We start from the raw sequence: 11,736 nt of genomic DNA on the forward strand, positions 1-11,736 counted from the left end.
ATAGCTCGGTTATATCTAAACGTACATCACCAACATCAACATAATGCCCGTAAACATGATTTTTTTCATTTTTTTGACTTGAATTTTTTTTTTTTTAGTTTTATCTACCACACGCCTATTCATAACTTTAACTTCTTGTTCGGCAACATCATCACAACGACCACCCACATCATTAAGATATGTACCAATATCATCATCACCAACAGACTTGTAATTCTCAGGATCCACATAGTGAATAGGTGAATAACTAACATTAACATTTTCAGCAACACTGTGAAACTGAGGTACACTAGGAGTATTGAAAGTACCTATCGGATCGTTGCTCCCTTTATAACTGCATAAATTACCAACAAGCTGGTTTCCAGTTTGACCACCCCCATTAACCTCCTCAACTTCATCAACCACCACAAACACTTTCACAGCCCTTCCTCCACTACATTTGATTACGTTTATCAACATTCTAACATCCATGTCTTCAACTATAGCTATATAATAATTTAATTCAGGATGGTGGAAACGAAGACTAATTCTATATTTGTCTAACAAACCAATTTTGCTTCTTACCAAAGATACAAAATCACTATAACTAATATACTCAGAAAATATCACAGCAAATTCAGAAATACCTCCCTGTGGACATACATATTCCATATTAGTTCCATTAACTTGCCATCTCCCACCGGTTACAAGACAAACCAAATATTCAATCATTTTTTAGAGCAAATTTTAGAGAAACTTCCTAAAAAAATAACAACCAAACTGATAATTTTCTACAAAACTTTTTATATAGCAACATGATTTCGTAGTCAAACCAATTGATTTCATAGTCAAACTAAAAAAAAACAAAAACAAAAAAAATCACAAATTCGCAGATGGAATGAGAGTAAATCGCAGATGGGGCTATTCCATCTGCGATTTTACCCTACATTTTCAATACATATAGAGAAAAAAAAATTAAAAAAAAAAAAACACCTGCGAATGTACAAGCAGCTAAAGGATAGTTGTGCTTTAGCTGTTTGTACATTCGTAGATGGAATGACCATTTCGCAGATGGGACAATTCCATCTGCGAAATTGAGGGCTATTTTTGCAACTTCGGTTTTCTTTGGCTATTTTTGTAATGTAATTAGTGTAAATGGCTATTTTTGTCATTTTCTCTTATATTAATCATCATGGATTTACAAACGGAATACTTAAATGTTTATAAATTACAAGACCAAATCAAACTAAAACTAAAACTCATTTAGCTAATATAGATAAAACCTTTAAATCAAAACTTCTCAATCACCTACAAGCTTTCCTCAAACCCATCTTCTCCTACTTTTGATTTTATTCTACGTCAAGAGTGCTTTTCTTGATTACTTAGCTAAACCCATTCGATCACACATCTCTTCCCATTAATCAAACCCATCTTCTCCTAATCTACTGTCTGTACTACATCTTAATTACTATGATCATCACCAACTCCACTATTGCTGTACACGAATTTTTCAGGCCACGTATCAACACTTTCTTTCCGGTTCTCACAAAGTGTTGTTTGGTTTTATTTTTGGGTTTGGATAGATTGGATTGGGTTAAGTGGGTTTTTGTTGTTGAATATTTAACCAACAGTTGAACCAAATTTAATTCAGTTATTAAGGTTTCGTGTCTGGTATTTTAAAAATTACCGGAAAATTGATGTTCTAACTAAAATTTAAAAAATTGTTATAAAACAGTGACAAGTTTTAAAAGAAAATTTAGACAAAACTGTAGAAATGGTCATTGTGGTATGTCGAAAATTGTCACTTTAGTTCAAAATGTTTTGGACTAGCACCAACGGTCCAACACTTTGATTTTATTGCGAGTTTGGTGCATAATTTTTTTTTAAAATTCATATGACGATTTTGTCCTTATTATTTTTATTTTCTAATTTTTTATTCATTTTACAAATTCATTATTAAAAAAATAAAAATAAAATATAAACCTAACACAATACCCGACCCCATTGACATTTTAATCTCTTCCTCTCCGTTGTTGACAGAAAAAAGGAAAAGCCGCGGGAGCATACCATTTCGTCGGAGACCATTTTCGTCGGAAGTCTTCGCCGGAAACCGTCGTCATCCTTCCCAAACCGTTATAGACCACCGTCAATGTGGTTTAGGGTTTCAAAACCCCACCTTCGTCTTTTCAGACCTTAAGATGGTGGCGACATTTGTGAATACTCCGAATTGAATCCTTCGTGTTAGGGTTCGTTGGTTCGTTTTCCTTCGAACTATTTTTGGTTCATCTTGGTCAGATCTCGAAGGAGGAGCTGGTGTTTCGTTGTCAAATCTGCTTCATCAGTGTGTCATCGTCATCAATGTTTCCGTCCAAGCTGTTTTCCTCCGACTGATATAGTGGCGGCAGGATTAGGGTTTCTTACACCTAAGATCTTGCGAAGCCTGAGGTGTAACCGAGGTTCACTACCCCTAAGTCTCTTTTCGTTGATATGTAGATAGATTGGAGACAATGGGAGCTGTAGATGAAAACCCTAATCAAAGTCTTTGCCGGAAAATCGATGGTGGTGGTGGTGGTTTTGACATATTGTGACATTTAACAAGAAGGAGGATTGGGAAAAAGGTTGATGGCTTTGGTGGCATTCTTTTTCGTGTTTCCGGATCGAGTCGGAGAAGTGATAAGAAATGATATCTCGAGGATATTGTTGGACAAGGTTTAATTTCTTAAACCTTGAAAAAACAACAGTGGAGACCGATAACAGAATTCCAGTCAAGTTTGGAATAAATCTAGTCAAGCCTTGAAGAAGAAGAAGAACCAATTATTCAGTGCAAGATGAAATTAAAGTAAAATAAAGTAAAATAAAGTGAACAGAATGAACAAAGAGAATGAGAGGATGACAGATGTAATTCTTGTATTAATAAAGGTGTTGTGATTACATAAAAGATACTCATATTTATACTACAAGGAGCACTAAGGACGAAAGAGACAATAAAGACAAATACGAACTGCAGATCAACCACATGACAATGCGTTGCGGTTGATCTTGTCTCCTACAACTATTATATCGAAAAAGAAAAATACAAAAATACAAAAAGTACAAGTCTTCATTTCTTCTATCGTTATCTCATCTTCGAAAACTCAACATTCTTCGGAACTTCACAACCACAGACAATCATCCTATCTTGGAAACTCTTCAACTTCGGATAGCCTAAAGGACCACTTTCACGTATTAACAATCCCCCCTAAGTGATCTTTAGCTATCTCAACTTTACTCAAGCCACATTATCAAAGGCGAACTAATATGCCTTCTACAGTCACTCTCTAATTTCCAACCACCAACTCACTTGTTCAATCAACTAATTCTTCATTTCTTCTGGAGCTTGGAACTTGGCTGTTCTTGAAATGATTTTTTTAAGAACATAAGTGCTGGCCAAGTGTTTATGTCGTACTCAGAATAACTCCTTGTCCGATTCTTTCCTCTTGTAGACATACCCACACTCTGGATCTCCAATAGGGCCAACATCAAGAAATTCAATCCCTTCTAATTATGCATTTTAAGGAGGAAGAAATTTCTAAGTCATGAAAAGCGGAGCAAGCTTAATATATGTTCTGGAAAATTCAACTACATAATCTCAGATAAACATTAGTGCTGATTGAGATGCACCAATGGTAATATCGGAGTTCTAGTTCTGTTGGAAGTGAGTTGCAAGAACAAGAAAGTCATTGGGGTTTATTGTCGGAAAGTCTGCATTCGAGATCTTTAACTTCTTTTTAGAGTTTTGATGGATGTAAAAGTAGTGAAGTTTGCACTTGAGTCCGAATTTGTTCAATATCTTGAATCCATAACCATCAATCTCCAAGATCCTTCTCTTAGACCAAGCTTCTTTCACCGACAGTGCACTTGTAGAGTAGAAGGTCTTCAAATGTTCCCTTTCCATTCGGTATTGAATGGCCATTTCATCAGATGGATGAAGGTTGGGGAACTTTTTGTAGAGTCTCATGTGGTGCGAGAGGAAGATCGAGTTGTTCCGAATCCGAAGATTGCAGAGCATAATTCGCAAAGGGAACATAATGAAACTCATATATTTTACCTTCTAGAAAATAAAGAGAAATGCCCTGAAGAGGATTTGGATTGCTTTTAAGTGCTTGGAACATAAGACTTTACTGGATTGCGTGATCTATCTATTTTTGTGATCAGTGCTCAGTCTGTTAAATCAGCTTCATCAGACTGATTTTCTCAAACTCGATCGCTTTGCCCTTATCTTTGATGGTTTCTCATGGAGTTGATTTTTCAATAATAATTTGAGTTGTAGGAATCACAGTTACCTCGAAATTTGGTATGACCAATTTCAAAGAAGATAGTCCATCATCGGTTTGCATTGATGAGCCTTCATCAATTTTATCAATCCGAGGAGCAAGGATCGTAAGTGGTTTTGGTTATGTGGCTTGGAAACATCAATCTTGAATTGAGTTTTAACCTTGGCAATTGATGTGCATAACTATACATATCCTTTTTAAATTTATAACCTACCAAAACTTAACTACTAATACACTTATAGGCAGTGTATCTAGTCAGATTATAGTATAAAAAAGTGAGTCGGGTGTTGATCACAAGGAAGGAAATTTAACTAAGAAAATAAGTAATAAAAATTAATCTAAGAAAAAACAATTAACTATGATTTTTTTTTACTGATTTTGCAAGTTCAGCAACTTAATTTAAACTATCAGTTAAATAAGTATTAAAACTAAGCAAGCAAAGAAAACGATTTTTAATTCAAATATAAAGAGTACTCCTATTTAGTTCTGAAATCCCCTCTCTTATGGTTGATTTCTAGTGGATAACTTATAGTGATTACCAATTCATTAAGTTACTAGTTATCATGTTCCGATACCTGGTTTTGCCAATTTATGAATTAACATGCAATGATCAAGAAGAAGTTAAACACAAAATTGATATAAGCATGAATTGGACTATGAATGACAAATCTATGAATTACCTATCCTAGATCAAGATAAGCAAAACAAACACAAATTAATGATTAATTATGCTCTCTAACACAGTCAAAGTGATAACTTTTATTCACCTAATTCTAGGATTTGTTCAATCACTAGATCTAATTATTTAATGTTCATAAACAACTAGATAACAAATTCATACAATTAGAATGATCATCTACTACACAAAACTTGTATGATAAGCAATATAAGATATAACTTCAACATGCAAGGATTGTGACTTGTCAAACACTAGTAAAATCAACATAAAATATCTATAAATTTAAAATCAACACATAGGTTATGAGTTCATCTTCACCAAACAAAAGTATAGGGTAATTAGCGCATGATCAAAGCAGAAACATGCATAAAATAAAGATAACTAAACTAACTAAACTAAACATGGTTAAAAGCTAGCAAACTAAATGATTGAATATTGTTCTTCTTCTAATTCTCTTTAATGCTTGAACATCATAGTGGGCCTCATTGACTACACATGACATGACGGAACATGTTGTACTGTGTTTGACTGTGGGACAAAAAGGTGCACTGTGGGACAAAAGGTGCATCTTTTTATCCCATCTAAAAAGGTGGGACAAGGACTTGCTTTTACTCTCTGTCTGTGCAAAAGACGTAAATGCCCTCCGATTCAGTCTAGTGTTGTCCCTTGTAACAACTTTAGCTTAAAGTTTGATACAAAGCTCTAACACGCCATGTTTTATAATTCATGCAGGACAATAAACGCAAGTTGTCTTCCACGGTGAGTTATTTATTTATTTTTTTTATCTTGATGTTCTTTTTGTTGTGAAATAGTTCCCTTTACATTTTCGGCAAAACATAGTTTTCTTAATGAGGATGATGAGGTCATTCATGTCTTTTGTACATACAATAGATAGGCCTGGCAGTTCTCGACACGACCCGTGACACGATACCGAATAAATGGGTTTGGGTTGAGTTTTTCAACCCGCCAACCCGTTTATTAGACAGGTCATATATGAGTTTCTCAAAAAATATACAGGTTGACCCGCCAACCCGTTTAGAATTTTAATAAAAAAATTATATATTTTTTAAATGTATCAGGACTTAAGTATTATTCAGTTTATACACTAGGATATGATGCCATTGACCATTTGACATGTGCAACATGTTTGTCGTTTAGCGTTTGTATTAATGTTTTAGTTTGTACATGTTTCTATGAATTCAGATATGTTTGCATCAATAATTTATTTATATTTAATTATAAGTTTTATTTATGGAATCTGACCCACGAACTCACGAACCCACGAACCTAAATATGACCCCCAAACCACCAACAATAAGTGGGACATCCCACCTTGTTGTATTCTTTTAGGTAGGACAAAAAATTGCACTTTTTGTCCCATCTACATGAGTCTCGGTCCAATACACACTAAATGCAGTTCAAGGCCATGGTGTTCTTACTTATTGAACAAACATGGCCTACTTTTCTTCTCTACTTCTATTGTGCTTTTTTAATTTCATCATGTGACTTATATTGATCGGTTTGATTTTCCTTAGGTATTAAGCAAGTTCTTATGTGTGATTGTTGGAGGCTTAGTAGCAGAGTATCTTACGTATGGATACTCAAAAGGACATCACGGTGACGTGGAGAAAGTGTGTTCTTCATGTTTCATCTCATCTTATAGAAGAGCTTAGGGTGCGTTTGGTTGTGGAAAACTGTTTTCATTTTCCAAGAAAATGTTTTCAAAAAATAGAGTTGGGTTTTTATTTTCGATTTTCAATAAAAGTTTTAGAAAAAACGTTTGGTTGGAAACGGTGGAGTTTTCATTTTCCATCTTAGAAATTTAGAAAATTTTGGAAAATTGTAAAAATTATTTTTCTAATTTACATACCATTTGGAAAAATGAAAATTTTCATTTTCTTAGAAAATTTTGGAAAATTGAATAAACCGAACGCATTTTCAAAATTTCCGTTTTCCTTGGAAAACTTTCTAGGTTTCTTAAAAAATTTTCCACAACCAAACGCACCCTTATATTTTCTATTTTTTTGGGATTAAACCTCATCTTTATTTTTTTCCCTTGAAAATGACCTTGTATTTTTTTTCATTTTTTCCAAAAAAACCCTAAACTTTGTCTTTTTGTTCCAAAAAGACCCTCAACCTTCTAACCGTTTCCCAATAAACCCTTAATTTTTTTAGTTTTTCTCGAAAAAGCCCTCACATTTTTAAGTTTTTTTGGGCAAAAATGACTAAAGAGCCAGATCGGAAAAAAATGAAAAAATGCAAGGTTTTTTTCAAGGAAAAAAAATAAAGTTAAGGTTTAATCCGGAAAAAACAAAAAATATAATCCTACAATTAGACAAAGTGGGAAAAAATGAGAGGACTAGACAAACTTTCTAAGTCTATTTTCGACGATGAGGATGAGCAGCGCTTTTATGTCTTTTGCACAGATGAGAGCTCAAGCCTTGTGAGTCCCTCCCACGTTATTCCACCTTTTCGGGTGGGACAAAAAATTACTTACAAAAGATCGAGAAGGGCATTCATGTCTTTTTCACCCACGGGCGACTGAGAGCGTGTGTATATTATTTGACATTTTGACATTTTGACATTTTTTAGAAGGCAAGAAATTATAATTTTTGTCACAATGGACACCATCACACCAAACTCCATTTTATAAACAAGAGATCGAGAAGGGCACTCACGTCTTTTGAACAGACGAGAGACCGAGGGCGAGTGTGTATCCCACCTTATTCGACATTTTTTAAGTAGGAAAAAAATTTAAAATTTTTGTATCATGGTCTGATTTCATTTATAATACAATAATAGTTGGGCATGGTGCTTAAATGGTTGCAATTCACTGAAGATGAAGCAGATGCTCTGATCAGATGGAGTGTACTGAACACGCTCGTGATATTGCATCATCATAGTGAAGCTAGATTAGCGTTAGTGGAGGCCATGACACGTGGAAGATCAATTGGAAATTGCATTGATGTGATAGAAACCACTCTAAACTATCAAGACGTTTAAACATCTCACATCTTCATTATCATCATGTTCAAGATTATTTGACCTAACCTCAACTGACAATTTTACACCATCTGGAAATCCTCAATTTGTTACTGTTAAAACCTTTGGTACAGTTATATTGTTCTATATATATCATTATAAATTTATCAATTGAAAATTTGTGTAATTATGTGAAACGTAGATTTATATTAAATGTAGATTTATATTAAGAGAAAATGACAAAAATAACCATTTATACTAATTACATTACAAAAATAGCAAAAAAAAATCGAAATTGCAAAAATAGCCCTCAATTTCCCAGATGGAATTGCCCCATCTGCGAAATGATCATTCCATCTGTGAAATGAGTATTCCATCTGCGATTTCCCCTAGTTTTGACTATATAAATGTTTTTTTTTCTCCATTTTTTACCATTCTCTACACAAAAACTCTCTCTATCTGTGGGTTATTCTCGCAATTTTGGCTAGTTTTTGAAGAAAATGGAGGATTATGTCAACAATCCCGCAAATATGGTTAGATTTGAACTCTTTTAATGTTTTAACTCTTTATTATTTTATCATTTATTGTATTATTTAGTGTAAAAAAAATAGAAATTATAAAGTTTGTGAAAGGGTAATTTTGTTGTGTTTGATAGTTTTAATATTTCTTTAGTATACTTGAACTTTAAATGCTATTTTGTTAGTGGTTGTTTGAATGTACAAATAGAGACCGCGTAGAGTGTGCATCTTGTGGTTTAAATTTAATAAAATGGTTAGAATATGCTTATTTTTTAAAATTATTAGTTAAATAAATTATTAGAATAATGTTTACAATTTGTTATTTTTGTTGTTTGTTTACTTGTATAACTTGAAAACTTGTATATTCTTATCGTATAATTGTTTATATAAAGTGAAAAATAGTTAAATTATAGTATGTGCAAAATAGTCGTTTGTATATATATATATATATATATATATATATATATATATATATATATATATATATATATATATTTGTCGTATAAGTATAACATTTGTATAAGTTGAAAATTTGTCGTATATATATTGTTAGAAATTGTTTGTATTTGTCGTATAAGTTGAAAATTTGTATATATTTGTCGTATAACTTGCAAAATTGTTAATTTGGTTTTCGTTTTATTTGAAAAATTGTTTGTTTATATGGTTATAAAATGTTAGTTTATATAATTAGAAAGATAAAAATTGTTTATATATTTGTCGTTTAAGTTGAAAATTTGTTTAATAAAATGTTTATATAATTATGTATGATATTGTTTTTTATCGTAAATATATTTGTTGTATAACTTGGAAAATTGTTTATATATGTGTTTGTTATTGTTTATTTATCGTAAATATATAAATTATTAATTGAGAATTTGTATTTGCATTACTAACATTATTATTGTTTATGTACTTATTATATCAGTTCATAATCATATATTTTAAAAACAAAATATTTTTTAGTTCTCTAATTTGTTTTTGTGTTTTTTTTTGCAGCATGATTTTAGTTTTATCAATATGAAAGCAATTGTGAACTTAAAAGGCTCGGACGGTAATATATGGGAAGTATTTGAAGTTTTAGATGATGTCAGACGTGCCATTTTTAGAGATACTGTATTTGGTTATTTTATGGATGTCCCTCGTTTACAAGGGGACGCATTGTTGTTCCATAAAATGTTCCTTCATCAGATCCGGCCGGACCCTGTTTTATCTCCAGATGGAATAAAACGATTATATTTTAGAGTAGGCAATACGAAAATGGTTTATGGGCCGGAAGAGTTTTGTTTGATAACCGGCTTCAATTTTGGGGAGTATCCAAAAAACATTGGGAAAAAGCGTCGGAAAAATTATTAACTAGTAAAAAAAGATGTTTATTGCGTGAGCGGCTATTTCCGGATCCTACCAATAGTTCGGTGAAAATCGGCGACCTGAAACGTTTAATTTTAAGTCGAACATTCTTAGAAGTTGACGACGTTGATGCAGTTAGAGTATGTTTGATATACATTTTGTGTGAAGGTTTTTTGGGAAAAGAAATTAATGATCGGGTGCCACAAGATTGGTTTTTTTTTTTGCTGAGAATTTGGATCTCTGGATCATGTATATTTTGTTTACGTTAAAAGTTTTATTTTATTAAAGTTATAATTTATATAAAAACCAATTTTGTTTTTTTGTTTTGTTAGTTTCGCTTGGGGTAGCTATCTTTGGGATTTTACTTATGTCGACCTTGAGGATACATGGAGCAAAATAAATAATTATTTATCACTTCCTGAGCGTCGTCAAACTTTAAAGTACTCCGTCTCAGGATTTACAGCTCCAATAAGGGTATAAAAATTTTCTTATATTTAAATTGTTTTATTGTTATGTTTTTTATTTTAATTTTAACTTTTATAACTGTAATTATAAAAAATTATAGATATGGATATATAAGATGATTCCGGTTGTTCGTGCATGTGGATGTGTATTGAGAAAAAATAAAGACATGCCTCGGATGAAACGATGGAGTGGAACAAAAAAATTGAAATGGGTTGACGTGAACAAGATTTTTTCAAAGATACAGGTTTATAAATTTTTCGTTTATTATTAATAAACTTGATTATTATACTTTTATATGCATTTTTAATATGTTTGATTTTTTAGGAGGAGCTAACACCAAGACAAAACATGTCACCGAGTGATGGTGAGATGACATCTTGTTATTATATGTCATTTCAAGAGTATGTATATGATGAAGGGAAACCAGTTCCATCCCCAGTACGGGACCATTTTAGGAGACAAGACGAATCTTCGTCTTGTATGTCGTCCAGTGGTCGCTCTCATTGTAGAGGTAGGGGCAGTGGGAAACACAACCTAGACGAGGTGTTGAAACGGCTACATGCACTGGAGCAGCATGTGTTTATGAACTGACAACCTACGGAGGTTTTTGTTGAAGAAGTGAATACTAAACAATTTTGGAATGACATTACTTTTGATGATCCTATAGTGTCACAAAGAAAATATGATGAACATGTTAGTTACACGCTACATTATTTTTTTAAATTTTTTTAACATATATGAATACCTGTGTTCATATTTTATATTTGAAAATATAGGTTGTACAAGATGAAGTGATGAATAAAAACAATACAACTGAAAATATTTTTGGTGATATTGAAGACGACAAGGTTGTTATAGATATTACCTTTACGATTTTAATAATTACTTTTTAATGTGTCTTTCGTTATTAAGTATAAAGTTTTATTTTTAATGTAGGTGTTGGAGGAGAGGAATGACTATGCGGGGAACAAATTTGATGATGATATGTTTGATGTAAATGATTATAGTGAAGTTAAAGAGGTTCTTATACTTACATTAATTTATATTTTGTTTTTAGTAGATTGAAACATCTGTAACAATCTGTAACAACTTCCAAGAATCTGTAACAACTTCCAAGAACTCTGCCGTCATGCTCACAGATGTAAAAATCTGTAACAACTTCCAAGAACTCTTCTTCGTTCCGATAACGAACATTGTTACTTTTCGCATAATTACATGCTCGATTGAACCATGTCACTTCTTCCTTTACATCCATCCACTTAGTAACAAAATCTGATTTTTCTCTTTGTTGTCCTTCTCCCATCTCATGGTTAAACAAAGATGTTATGCGAGTCCATTCATCACCAATTAGGCAATGCGGGGGAGCAAGTAACGATACACCATCCTTAACACTTAGCCAGCATCGTGTAAGAACTAACACCTCGTTTGTCGTCCATGGCCTTTCAGAATTGGA

General features: G+C 32.6%; 1 protein-coding gene and 1 long non-coding RNA gene across 7 annotated transcripts; both read left to right on the forward strand.

Annotated features, from left to right (window-relative positions):
* The first annotated feature begins 5,458 nt into the window (after positions 1-5,458).
* LOC128126422 (uncharacterized) lies at positions 5,459-8,127 on the forward strand. 6 transcript variants are annotated; one of them, XR_008224309.1, is made up of 3 exons: positions 5,459-5,730; positions 6,507-6,602; positions 7,329-7,742. XR_008224309.1 is itself a non-coding variant. In XM_052764259.1 (3 exons), the coding sequence occupies exons 1-3, from the start codon at positions 5,698-5,700 to the stop codon at positions 7,972-7,974; spliced, it is 330 nt and encodes a 109-aa protein (XP_052620219.1). In that variant the 5' UTR covers positions 5,609-5,697; the 3' UTR covers positions 7,975-8,119. The 6 variants fall into 6 exon arrangements, 1 of the variants encoding a protein (XP_052620219.1); XR_008224310.1 differs by having other exon boundaries at positions 5,490-5,730; positions 6,507-6,645; positions 7,398-7,742; XR_008224311.1 differs by adding an exon at positions 7,774-8,127 and having other exon boundaries at positions 5,594-5,730; positions 6,507-7,414.
* Positions 8,128-9,448: 1,321 nt separating this feature from the next.
* On the forward strand, positions 9,449-11,402 carry LOC128126216 (uncharacterized). Its single transcript, XR_008223984.1, has 3 exons — positions 9,449-10,976; positions 11,060-11,131; positions 11,220-11,402. It is a non-coding gene; the product is annotated as an uncharacterized LOC128126216 (long non-coding RNA).
* The last annotated feature ends 334 nt before the right edge of the window (positions 11,403-11,736 follow it).

This window comes from Lactuca sativa, chromosome 5, assembly GCF_002870075.4.
Source record: "Lactuca sativa cultivar Salinas chromosome 5, Lsat_Salinas_v11, whole genome shotgun sequence".
Lineage (NCBI taxonomy): Eukaryota > Viridiplantae > Streptophyta > Magnoliopsida > Asterales > Asteraceae > Lactuca > Lactuca sativa.

Bases quoted from the DNA above. Each gene is read 5' to 3' on its own strand.
- LOC128126422 (XM_052764259.1), top strand. From the start codon at position 5,698: ATGCAGGACAATAAACGCAAGTTGTCTTCCACG. The intron at 5,731-6,506 runs GTGAGTTATTTA...GATTTTCCTTAG, and splicing joins AACGCAAGTTGTCTTCCACG to GTATTAAGCAAGTTCTTATG. The intron at 6,603-7,773 runs GTGTGTTCTTCA...ATACAATAATAG, and splicing joins ATCACGGTGACGTGGAGAAA to TTGGGCATGGTGCTTAAATG.